The sequence below is a fragment of the Rhinolophus hipposideros genome (genome assembly GCF_964194185.1).
Source record: "Rhinolophus hipposideros genome assembly, chromosome: 1".
Lineage (NCBI taxonomy): Eukaryota > Metazoa > Chordata > Mammalia > Chiroptera > Rhinolophidae > Rhinolophus > Rhinolophus hipposideros.
This window is the reverse complement of record NC_138047.1, coordinates 50,235,172-50,248,859: the sequence shown is the minus strand read 5'-3', so window position 1 is coordinate 50,248,859 and position 13,688 is coordinate 50,235,172. Positions and strand designations below refer to the sequence as shown.

At 33.4% G+C, this 13,688-nt stretch overlaps 1 protein-coding gene across 4 annotated transcripts in view; it reads right to left on the bottom strand.

Moving 5' to 3' along the window:
* Positions 1-1,068: 1,068 nt before the first annotated feature.
* YTHDC1 (YTH N6-methyladenosine RNA binding protein C1) overlaps positions 1,069-13,688 on the bottom strand; it is a 34,084-nt gene continuing 21,464 nt past the window's right edge. For 2 of the 4 annotated variants that reach the window (XM_081059655.1, XM_081059657.1), the window contains 8 exons: positions 10,957-11,041; positions 9,820-9,986; positions 7,228-7,310; positions 5,939-5,975; positions 5,803-5,866; positions 5,635-5,697; positions 4,005-4,139; positions 1,069-2,062 (listed from right to left, as the gene is read on the bottom strand). In XM_081059655.1, the coding sequence (XP_080915781.1) occupies positions 1,838-2,062; positions 4,005-4,139; positions 5,635-5,697; positions 5,803-5,866; positions 5,939-5,975; positions 7,228-7,310; positions 9,820-9,986; positions 10,957-11,041 (859 nt within the window). In that variant the 3' untranslated portion in view covers positions 1,069-1,837. The remainder of the gene's footprint in view (positions 2,063-4,004; positions 4,140-5,634; positions 5,698-5,802; positions 5,867-5,938; positions 5,976-7,227; positions 7,311-9,819; positions 9,987-10,956; positions 11,042-13,688) is intronic. The other 2 variants (XM_081059656.1, XM_081059658.1) reach the window with 1 other exon arrangement.

The following is a 13,688-nucleotide window of genomic DNA, read 5'->3' as shown; positions in this document are numbered from 1 at the left end:
CATACTACTTACTATTATTTCAGGAAAATAACTTTAATATTACTTACCAGTTTTGTATAACTGGTTATCTCAAGTAACATTTTTGGTGATTCCTTTACACCTTATAAATTCTTCAGAGTTTAAGAACTTAAAAAAAAAAAACCTTAGGGATTAACCTGTGTAACTTACTATAAATACAAACAAAATGTTAATGAAATGACTTAACTTATACCAACTGGTTTAAAGGCGATGCTGAAAATAGAACCAAGGTTTCCTAACACCCAGTTAAATGTTCTTTCCATTCTACTAACTGTAAGATTTAAAATAAATCCTTAGGCTTTATTTTTGAAATAGGTAAAATAAAGCTACAATAAAACGTAAATGTATGGGAAAATATTCTAAATGCCAGTGGGAATATAAAAACAGTAAAGTGATAGTTTTAAATAAACTTAAAAGAGTGCAGTTCCTGCATTGCCCTGTTCAAACCAATAAATACAGATTAAATGTAAAATTTTGATTGTGATTTGGTAGAGTACACTTATAAATATGACATTATGAAAACACACACAAAAGTGGTCAAATATTCAAATATCCCAACATTTAAATATTCAACCTAAGGCCAAAATTTCAGGTATAACTTAAGAAACTGAAATTCTTTCATAAACTGTTTTCTTGTGTGGCTATTTTATATAGCTTGTTACTATTGAAGGGACTGGTGATTAACTTAAAGTATGTAACTACAAGAGGGTTAAATTTTGAAAGTAAAATAGAAAACATCCATAAATTAGTTCACTTATCAAAGATGAAAATGACAGAAAACCTAAAAGAAAACAATCCTGTGACCTGAGTAGATCCAAAAAATATAGTCAGACAAAAAACAAAATATCAACATAATGCCATTGTGTACCATTAGTTCTTACATTAGAAAGACATAAGCTTTTAATTTAATGGGCTGAGGTCAATCATTTCTGCTAAAATATGTGAAAACAGACAAATGGAGTTTCTATAATTCCTAAACAAAGCATTCTTTTATGTCTGCTAATGCTTAAGAAAACAAACTTGTATCGGACAAGAAAGAAATGCAACAGATAAGTGTCAATCTTTACCAATTTATTTTATACAAAACAGTAGCAATGTAGATATGGGAATTATCTTCTGCTGCCACACACGCAAGTTGTGAATATTCCAAGCCAATGTATACAGTTTGGAGGGAAAGGCTAAACAATAGCATCAACCATGCTACTGAACATAGGAATTTTTTATTGAAAAAGATTAAAAATTAGATAGCAATGCCTTCTTAATATTGCTCTCATCATTGAAGACTGGAGAAAAAAAAGTCACTTTTTAAGGTTTAAAAAAAAGAGGGAAAGGGAGAAACCAAGAGGCTGCTACAACACTGCCATACAAACCATCATACTTCAATATTTGCATACTTGATAGCAGCATTATTTTTACTGAACCGTGTGCAACTACATTTAGAAACACATCAAAGCAAAATATCATGGCAGTCATCAATCAAGATCTAAAAGAAAGAAAGCAAACAAAAAAATAACTCTAAGATAAACACACTATAAGTAGATGAACATTTACGGAGAATGAATCAATATCTACATTCTTGGACTGTTCCATTCTGCCCAATGAAAGTGTCAACTAAAGTTGTCAACTGTGCATTTTTGGAGGATTTGAGTTTTTCCAGTTCTTATTATACTGCATGCTTGGAACAAAGAGGGTCATAATAAATCCTTCTACACAATGAACTTTAAGTAGACAGCTGAAAATAAATTTACTACTTGTAAACACACACAAAAAAAAATACAAGATTTTTTTCTTTTAACAATCAGTGCTTCCGAAAGCGCCATTATCTTCTATATCGACCTCTCTCCCCTCGGTCTCTGTCCCGATCACATAATCGCTCTCTTTCTCTTTCTCTATCACGTCCTCTATCTCGTTCTCTGTCTCTTCTGTTATCTCTAGGGCGGTCTCGCTCTCGTTCCCGATCTCTTTCACGGGGTCTACTTCTCCGACCACTGACAACAGCTTGTGTGCGACGAAGGAAATCATCCACCCTCATATCATAATCATGCTAGGAAAGGTAAGAAATTGGTTAGGTATGTCAAAAATTGGATGAAATTTGAGTTCCTATATTGTAATTATTGCCCGGTAGAAAAGTATCTACAGACATTCACTAATGCATTCAATTCACAGAATGTAATTCTGACATCATTTAGAAACAAAATTTTATGTTTTAGCTAATTAGATACCTACAACAGAGTATTTTTCATGTCATTAAAAAATTACTTCAGTTGCCTATGTAACTTTAATGACTTTCCATCCAATCCCTTTAATATTTAGGCCAAAGTAATCACCTAGTAATGACCATCAACCACATCACATGCATAATGCTGCCAATTATGCTAAATGTCACCAATGTTTTTCTGCAACAAGTAATCCCTACTACTGTTTCCCTCCTTTGAATCTACAAACTAACCAAAACCAACTCTGCCCTCTTAAGGTGAAATTAGGAATTCTTACATTCCAGATTTTCTTTTAAATTAAGCCACTGTTAATGACAATTTATGGAATTTGGTAGTTTTAAGAAAATATGCACTTCAGGTAAAACTGTGAAGTCTACTCCACAGAGCTAATAATACACAAAAGGTTGAAGAAGACAATGAAAGGTAAGATGAACAACTGTCAAAGTGGGGTGCAAGTTATCATTGTCACTAATTCTAAGCTTGACCTCTGCTCTCGCTTTCTATTCTTAGTTCTCAACTCACCTCTGCTTACTGAACTTGGTCTTTTTTCAAAGCTCAGTGTAAACATACAGAATACAAGATTCAAGAACAATTTCATACTATCTCTTACAATCAATGAATATGTGAATACTATATAAGCATTAATCAGTTAAGATTCTCAAACTGTTTTATTAAATACTAAAGGTCCTAACATGACTTGATTTTGAAGGATTAATATCTTTATGAGGATAAGAAAATAAATGATAACAGATAAAAGTATCTCAAAGATAGGCTAGGAAACCATCGAGCAGACTGGCCTTCTCAAATATGCACGATCTTCATTTAAGTGGGAAAATAAAGGGATGCTTGTTTGTCCCTGCACAAACTCATCATCTCAAGTGTGTGTGTGTGTTGGGGGAAGCGGGGGAGGGGCGTGTATGAAATTCTAAATTGTATATCGTACTTTAATAACCAAACTACCTTTTAAGACTATCAAACTTACATACAAAGGAATTAAGCTAAAAAGTGCCAGGAGACAATTTCACTTTTAAAAATAATAGTACTATATGGGAAAAAAATGAATACAATTCAATAAACAATCTCAGCCTGACTAATATTATAATGAAAACCCAGAAACGTCAAACTAGAGATTGTTTTCCATTCATCCTGTTTTGAGGGATCAAAAAAGCTTTCCTATCAACCATATCAAATTACGAGACTCAATAACCACTGCAAATACTCTTCTGCTACATTTCTTAACATTTGTCTGTCATTTCCTAGCATCATCATAAGAATCAGGGATAGGAGGTGAAACAACTCACTTGGTTACTAGTTTTAACAAAATTTGGTAGAAACAAATGACTAAATGAAATTGGAGATTATCCTTCAATCAACTAAATACACACCGTCTATCCTATGAAAATTAAATGAGTAGAATATACAAAAAGCTTAGGAATACCTATTTGCAATATTAACTACACAGTTATAAAGACCCCAGGACAGAAAGAAAATCTCTTAGTTTACTATACCCCTAGGACATTACTTAAGAGTAATATGTAGGAGTTGCCTCGACGTAAGCAGTTTGTGTTTCATCAGTAAAAGAAATAGTCTATTTAAATCATCCAAAGGGATTAGCCATTTTTAATAAACACAAATTGTGAATTACTCCAAAACAGTCTGCAGTGAGAATATGAACGGTCCACCATTCGACATAATCTGGTAGCCCCACACTGAAATTATCTACAGAATTCCAAGCAGTGCCCTCACTCTGCTGCAGCCTCCCACACTTACTACTCGTTTGTCTCTGTATCTCGCTTCATGTGGTACTGGATGATGTCCTGAGTAAGGGGGGTGAGCCTGAGGGGGTGGAGCATGGTGCTGATAGTACGGATGGTGTGGCGGTTGTTCCATTCCAGGATAAGGAGCCTAAAAGAAGGAAACCACTTCCATAAGCATCTACCAAATATCTTCATAAATAAACCATTCTCAGAACTCCCCTACCCAAACCACCCATCCCAATCACATAATTTAACCCATACTAACTAGTCATCTACTTTTTGATGGCGTAGAAGTTCTTCAAATCACCCTATCTGCTTTTTGAAAGTATGTCCATAATAAATTAACTATACATCTTTTAAGATTTAACATGTTTATATCTTTATACCATACCATTTAAATACTAATTTATTTTAAATACTAATAGAAATAGCAAACCTTTATGTACTATGAGCCAGCACCTTACATGTCTCATTTAATTTAATTGTCAGCAACTCTATGAAATAGCTACTATTGTTCCCACTTTATGAAAGGGGAAACTGAAGCGTCAACTAGTTAAATAACTTGCTTAAAATCACATTGCTAGGAAAGGGGTAGAGCTGGGATACAACATCAGGCATTCCAGCTCTAGAATCAGTTATCTTAATAATTATGTAAAAATCTAGTCTTCAAAAAAAAAAAAAAAAACAACTCTCCAGGACCTAATGAACTTTTAAATAACACTGTAAAATGATTAAGAGCAAATCAAAGGTTACTTCCCTTATTAGTGCCAAGATACTATTAAATACTTTTATTTTTAAAAATTTCATAGACTCTAAAGGAAAAAAAAAAATTGCCATTCACCTATTTGTATATGGCACCTTAAATGAAAACAAAAGCCAGATGAGGAAGCCACATTACAGGCAGCATTTAATTTTTTTTAAGGTAGAAATAATAAAACTACTTAAACGTCCGAGTTTTTTACTTCTTGGGAATTAATGCGTCAGCTATCCTCAACACCTTAAAATATACTCTAAGAAGAATATCCAGCTTTCTCAAAGAAAAAAATTTAAAATTAAAAAAATTAAAAACTACAAGCTTTTAATTGACATTATATAGAGAGAGAATTTACTGAGTATTAGGATCAGGCACTATATGCTAAACTTTACATGTATTTTGTCAATTTAACTCCCTATAATCCTATGAGATTCACACTATTCCATTAAATTTTAAGCCATACAAGGACAGGCATGATGTCCATTTCATTCACTAATGTATACCCAGAGCAAGGAAGTACCCTGCAGAGCAGGTACTAAATATGAGCCAAAGAACAAATGAATACCCACTGCATTTTACAGACAAGGAAAACTAAGAAAGAAATCTGTTATGGAACTTGCTCAAGGTCAGAACTGAGAAGGTAAGGTATATGAATCCAGGCAGAGTTTGTACCACTAGCCAGTATAATAATAAACCATAACACTGATCAATTAAGCCTATATTTACACAAATCAAATTATTCGTAAGTCTCGTTTTAAAAACAGCATGAAATTATTTATTGCCAAAGATACATATTTTAAGTCTCTTAAGGGGTAACTATTCTAAGTAAACACTCAAAACATATGGAACTACAAATGAAGTTAAATAACTTGCAAAATAGAATACAAACCATTCCTTGCCACGGTGGTGGTGGTCCCATGTTATGAAATTCCCTCACATAATCATTGTAGGACTAAAATAAAAGATGATAATGTCAATAATAAATAGAAATCAAACCCAGAACAACAAAATAAATCAGATCTTAATTTTATGTACGTTAAATATATAAAGTGCTTACCCCATTTAAAAAAACATCTCGGCGAACTCCTGAAAATCGTCTGTTGGGAATAAGATTTGTGAAACTAAATTCAGGTAATTCATAAACTAGTTCCAAGAATGTAATTCAAAACCAAGCAAGAGTGAACCCAACTTACCTGTCTACTTCCTGGTATCGTGGGTCCTTTAAATACCCTGTTCAAACATCAAGCATTTTAGTAAATCAAAAATTTCCTTTTTTTATTATGGCATTATAATTAAACCTTCCTTACCACTCATTTCAATTCTTCCCATGAAATATAGTGACGCTATTAAGTGATGCTATTTTTGTATTATTCCATTTTCAGATATTCTTCTCAGATTACATGATAATCTAGGAAGTAATTAAATAATTTACTGATATCACAGAATTATAATCTGCTAAAGAGGTTTTCACATGGATCTTCTAAATCCATACCCCAACTTTCGCTAGATAGAAAATTTCTTCATTCTGCACCATAGGGAAGGTAAGGGCAGAGGCATTATCTTGAGGACACTGTAATAGGACTTCCTTAAAACAAATGTTTACCTTCCACCTTGGGTATACACAGCCTTGCCAAGTCAACCACAAACAGTTTTTTAAAAATGCATACTTATGGGGAAGAAAAACAAAATTGCAAAAAGAAAGATGTATACACTTGGAATGAAAGAACAATAGCGATAAAAATATTTTTTCCTACCTTCTTTTAGTAAGGACTCAGCAAATTAAAAAGTAAAAACATCTGAGTGGCGACATTACTGGAAAAAAACTAATTTCATTCTCTGCAATATTCCATTTTGGAGAAGAATGATTGGCTTACCAAGCCACTTCTTACGTAATACTGCAGTGATGCTCACTAACACCAATTTCCAAATTGCCTAATTTTTATAAGTGTGTCACTGATTGCTTTAAGTATCTTAAGTACAGTTTGCCTTTTTTAATTCTGTTAAGGGAAAGACTAAAAAGCTGCTTTAGATTACAAACAAAATATTCTCATTTCTCTCTAAAAACATGAAGTCAAAAATTTTTATTTAGAAACATATAGCGTAATTTCAGTTTCCAATTAAAGCTATACACCACATGAAATACTAAGTATCAAAGAGAATAAAAAGCAAAGATATAAGATTGCTGCTTTCCCTAACTATATCTAACCTTAAGACACATGTGCACTATTTGTAGAGTAATTATAAATCAGCAATTTCAAGTAATCAACAGATTTATGATAACAGGTCACATTAGAATAAACAACCTTAATAAAGGAGAGGAAGTATTACTAGAATGAGAAATATCAGTAATTTCCTAAAGTTTAAGTGGTCATGTCCTAAAGTTTTCTCACTTTTAAAACTGTACAACTTGAAGTTTTTGTGGTGGTGGTGTTGTTGTTTAATAATTTTAAGTCAAATATCTGCAGGATTATAAAATATTAACCTGGTCTCTGGTGAAACTCAGGGGCATAGTCAATCCTTGGTTTCTTTCTGCTGTTATGAATATCATAATCTTCTGGTCGACGCCTACACAAATTAGACACATTAGAAATTAAACCAAAAACTGCTGGGAGAACAAACAGCAAAGTAAGAGTTTCTTACAGAAATGAGTACAGAGAATAACCCATTATTTACTTTAAAATAACACCCAAAATTGTGGTGAGCAAATAATCTTAAAATTTCTAAATTTTAATTCCTCAAATTATTATAAATCAATCTTTAAATGTATTGCTGGAAGTAAATATTCTCTGCAATACTTATGCTACGATGAGATAGTTGGAAAGCGTAATCTGCTCAAAATACGTAAATCACATTTTAGTACTCCAAAGAAAAATGAATGAGCTACTCACAAACTAATGTAAATATCCAGTTTAACAATTAATAAATACACTTTCCAAATAAAGCTCCATTCAGGTGCAAAAGAAAAAAAACCCAAAAACCTATCATTATACAATAGGCAATTCTAAAATCTATATATTTAAACTTATTAATGTCATTCTAGTATAAGTCTAAACAAAATTAAGAATTTCTTAAATATTTTTCTTCTGCTTTGCACAAAATTATATTTTTTCATATCATCATACAGAAAATGACACTTACTAAAAGTGACTTTACAAGATAGTTTTGAAAATCTTAATACTATGAAAAATCAATTTCTAGTTAATAACATTTAAGAATTAAGGAAATTTCTTCCAGAGACAATGCCTTAAAACAAAACTGGCAAGTAATAGGGCAGAGTTTTAACAGAGTTCATAAAACGAGTTCAAAGTGTATTTTTTAGAAGGTGAAATTTTACTCTGCAGTGTTGCTGCTCTTTACTCTCCATAAATCTTAATGGTTAATGTAATACATCATTAAATACACTTCATTTAATAAAGAGCTACACAAAATTTTTTAAATATCCAAGTTTTTTAGGTAATAATCTTTTACTCTTAACGTCAAATAAAAACTATCAAAAAACTGTCAAATAATCTGGCAACACTAGTTTTCAAGCTATATTTCTCTGAATAACAACTACTTTCATTAACTTTTGCAACACAAACTCAAAGTTAAGTGCAATATCCCCAAGCCCCACCCCCAACAGAATAAAAACATTTGCATCTACAATAAATAAAACTAAGAAAATTAAAATCTGGTTTAAAAAATAAACATACCGCTTTCTTGTAGTTTGGGGAGTGTGCATATACGACCGGTATAAAACATGATAGTAACAGTTCATATAGTAGTCCAACTACTGACTTTAAGCTGTAAGCCACATACATATATGGAGGCCCTGGCAGGCTTGAGAGAAGGTGTAGTGGTGTAATAAGTATAGTTTGCAGTCCATTGCAAAACTGAGGTAAAAACTTCACTTGTATGTACTGTATTGCACTGGAAATCTCTTAGCTTAAAACTTCAAAAGACATCTTGGTGCTCAGTCCTTTTAGGCCAAAAATAAGGGAGCTCTGCCAGGTTTCCTCCTACCTACTCGACAGTGTCCTTTTTAAGATCAAAGAAATGGGGACTCTTGTTGGATTATCTGTACCTACCACAGGATGTTTCCACCAAAAGGAAACTTAACCAAAGGTTTCATCCCATCAACCATACATCCAACAGTCTTTAGCAGAATACTTTAGATTTAGCTGTATGCAAATCTATACAGGGGAAGGTGTTGGGTAGAAGGGCTTAAATCAGTCCTTTGCAAAGACTTCTCCAATTCTGTAACAAGTTAAACCCCCTTTTCCTGGAAAATGCTGTTTAGTTCATAAAGTAGTGATCAATAACCATGGCGATCCTCTAAAACACACTTTAAGTCCACAGGTACTGCCAGCATCTGGAAAAGTTGTAAACAGACACAGCAACAGCCCTTCTTTTTGGTTTGTTGCCGGGTCTCCCAGGGCCACTTGATCCCCTTTGGAAAGGACCTACTGTTTTCAGAAGCTCAGCAAGATGTGTGAATTCACTGGGTACATGTTAGAGAATATTTGGCAATGGGGTTAAGACATCACGGTGATAAAATTTGAAACAGTCCCAATAAGGCTCCTCTTGAATATCAAAATAACTTAAAATATTTTATCCTCTAAATGAGGCGTCATCTTCTGAAAAATATTAGTGATCCTTTATAAAAGTCCCATATCTGATAAGGCTTATCCAGAGACATACCTGAAAGAAAAGGCTTTTTACAAAATATTAACATTTTTTTGCGAATAAAGACCTCCTCCTCTTCCTCCTTTCTAGCCTGTTCTTAGCAAAAGGCCTACCTCATTTCAATTTTATACATTGTATTATCAGAATATTAACTAATCTAAACTGGCTGTCACTTGTTAGCAAATAATTTTTTCTGCATAAGGAAAGATCCCCATTTTCCTCTTGAAAAATGACTGAGACCAAGGTGACCATGTGAAATCCTCAATGAAGCCACAAACTAGTCCATGCAGCTTGATTTGAGGATTTTCTCTTTCTTCTTTACCGCAGGACAAACTTTTGACGAATCACATTCCTCCATCATGTTATCCTGATACATGTGCCTATTATCAGTCCAAAGAACGTTTCTAACCTTCCCACATCCCGGACTGGTTCTCGACGGGATGGACGTCCTCTTGATCGGGGCTGAGAATGCATTCTTCGCTTGTGACGCATTTTATGAATGACCTGATACAAGTCAATACTTTCATCAGGGGGAAACAGAAGACAAAGCTGGGTTCCACATTCAAGTTCAATTTCCTACAAGAGAAAAGTAGTAATTTATAAGATGAAAACAGAAGAAACTTTAGACTTGTATCTTCCTGATTTCCAAGAAAAAAAACAGGCTGTCCTGGAGGCTTCCTTCTCAAACTTGATAATCACATGGGATTCCAATAAACTTCCTTGACAGGTTTAAACCTTTCAATAGTTTCACGTATTTAATAAGGATAAAGAATCTCCAAAGTTAAATATACAAAGTTAGGCAGTTGCCTGAACCTCCATGATAATTGCCTGCTGCAAATATTTCTTTGTGCAAAATACAAAAATATCAGGCCAGAGCCATCCACCCACCTCAACACAGTGGAGGAAAAACATGTATGTTAGTGTGTACCCACACTTTGATAACTGCAAACTGCTAAATGCACTGAAATAAATCAGACAAACTACAAAGGCATACTAATGTATGGGTATTTTAAAATTAAGTTTTATTTTCCAATTATCAACATTTTCACTTATGAGCAATGAAAATATTACTTCTGGCTGAAAATTACACAAACTATGAAGATCAAAGGTTTGAGTTTATTTTAAATCATTGCTAATTTCACTTACAGACTTGAAAATCTTAGTACACATATTGTGATCTTTTCATAAAGCTTCCTTCTATTCAGAAAACATAAGCAAAGATGTTAAACGGCATTTCTAAAGTGTATGCAAAGTTCAGAATCTGTTAATCAGTAATACAATGAAAAGCCATTTAAAATCAATCAGGCCAATTCTCTTCAAAAAATTTTCCTTCAATTGTATTAATAAAAGTACTACATAAAACTTCCAACATTAATGGAGGTCTTAGTATTAATCAGCCATAATCACTGTAATCATAAACCCTAAATAACATTTTCCCTTAATCCTGCACACAAATTCTTTCAGAAATGGTTTAAAATGTTCTTCAATAAAGATCTCAAATAGGGTTGCTTAAATTCGTTTTTTGAAATCAATGAAAACAACAAACCTGTCCATCACGTCCAATCTTTACTGGTTTATGTTCATTCCAAGGATTGGTGAGATGAGCCGACTTAGTGAAGGGTAATTCACGCCTAAATGCAAAGTAATAGCAGTTATATTCTTTTGCAGGTTCTTTATACTCCCTTCAACAGTGAAGTCCTACTCCTACGTTAGTCACGATTTAAATGTGACTAAAATTTTTAAAGAATCACTTAGACTGGCAGAACTTATTCCCCAGAATGGGAGTCCCTTCAGAGACGCACTCTTTCCACATTCTCTATTGTGTGCTCAAAAAAAACTTAATAATATAGTGCTAAAGATCATGAGCTTGGAAACTAAGACAATTAGGGGTTTGAATTCCAGGTCTCTCTCTTGAGTTTTTTTTCCAGGTCTCTCTTCTCTGAGTTTTTTTCACATTATAAACAAGGGTATCACCAATCCACTTCCTGTTTAAGTAGTTTGCAAATGAAATGACATATAAAATGTTTAGATTTCTTGATTCTGTGTACTCAAAACTTGTATTTTTTATTAGCCGGTAGACAAACAGGTGAACCTTAGTTAACCAGGTAGTTAATATCAAATGAAAATAAATTCATTGGTTCAGGGCTGCTTTCCCAGATTCAAATGTCCTCCCCCTTTCAATAAGGCAGTATTTACCCACCATCCATGGAATGGATCTTGACAATACAAATGTTTAGCATTCCTAACCTTTTTCCACAGCTATCAAAAATAAATAAGCACAATTATTTTGTAAAAGATTATGTACCGTAAATAAAATACAGAAGTTTTATTTTGTTTTTAATGTGGTTGTATCTCTTCGGGAGAAAGAGGAAAATACTCAGAAAATGCTTCCTGAAAAAAGTGGCATATGGAATAAGCCTGAAAGACAACTGGCTGAGGAAAAGCCGTATGTAGAGTGGTACGGCAGGGTTACATTTGAAACAATGAGAAAGGCTTGGAACAAAAGCAAAAGGCAAAGGGAAAAGCAAAAGCAAGTAAATTGGTCCAGTGAACAAGCTATATAACCATTCATTTTATCTTACATGACTTTCTTAAAGATGGATGTTGAATGCTCCAATTTTATTTAACATTTTTAAACCTCAGAAAAAATACTGACGTTTACAGGGAAAGAAGTCTAACGTTAAAGTAACGAGGTGGCACTCTGAGGTGATGTGATGTGTATGTATGGGGAAGTGAACAGTGAGTGATAAAAATGCCCATTGGGTATTACTAAAAGGATGGGATTCTTAGTCTAATACACATCTTATTTCACACAATCAAGAGTGGTTCAAGAGTGCACAAAAATTATTATGATAAACTATTTGGATTTGTACATCTTCTGTTGCTAACCACATTTCAAACAAGTTAGTAAAATAGCCAATAAGTCAATGAAGAGGAACATGAAAACAATAACCTATGAATAAATTAAGCCCATCTTCTAAAATTAAGAAACAAATTTACTTATCAATAATTTGAAAATGAAGGTCAATAGAACAAGTACCATTCAAAACACAACTTTCTGCACTCAATCTAAAACTGGATAGTTATTTTTTCTCCTACTCATAAGAAAGCATCATCTCCAAATATTTTTAAATGACATCAATAATGTTTCTAGTCATAAAACCATAGACTAACAAATCTGTCCTTTGGCCTTTACAGTTATCCATCCAAATAATAAAAATAATAATAATGTCTATCTTTGCTAAGAAATAATTGGTACGCTGCTTCCCCTATACACTGCCAGATTTTTAAATTTTATTGATAATAATTTGATTAGAACTTTACAACTTTGATTTCTGAAAAATTATGAATTTACATTTAAAAACTCTGGGTACAATGGAGTAGCAGGATATCATCTACAGTCTTACCACCCTAATGTCACATTCCAACATGGACAATTATTTCTCCATATTACATTAAGTAACAAACCATAATTAACCAATTTCCTACATGGGAGAATTTAAATTGCTTCTAATTTTTCCCTACAGAAAGTAATGAGTAATATGTTTACGCATATAACTTTTTGCCACTCCATTAACAATCAACCTAATACACTATTTCCACTATATCATTGCCCATGTATTCTCATAGTTCCTCACTGTCCCACAGTAAAGGTTTAACTCCTTAGGTTGGCCCACATTACAATTTATCTTGGCCTTCTGGTTTCCTCTTTATTAACTGCTTCCGTAAAAAAGGTGGCTCCTTATCCCACCAACAAACTCTTCCCCAAGCCCACCCCAACGGTTTGTTTCCATGTTCTTCCTTGGGCTAGTCTGCCTTCCTGAATATGAATAGCATTTTTCCTTCTTATTATCTAATTCCACCATTCTCATCAAAATCCAACACCTCAGCCAACTTGTAACTTACAAAACATTAGTAGGATCCCTTTCAGGTAAATTTTATTTAAAATTAATTTTATAGAAAATAATTTGTACGTGCCATGTAAGGGTCACTTACACAATTAGCTTTTTATGCTATTTAAATAAAATTCTAGGCCCACGACGGAGCCACTCATACTCTGGGTGCCACAACACCAAACTGAAACTTAGATAACTTTTGTGTCTCTATAAATGCTCTGCTTGACACAGTACATCCAGTCAGACAATACCTAAACACTAAGCCAACTGCAGGCTTTCTCACCCCAAACAAGGATGACAGTGTGGACCCAGCCAATTTGATATTTCCTATTTGTGTCTTCCTTGTTCACTATTCTTTATCATATAAAAGATTTCTACCTCC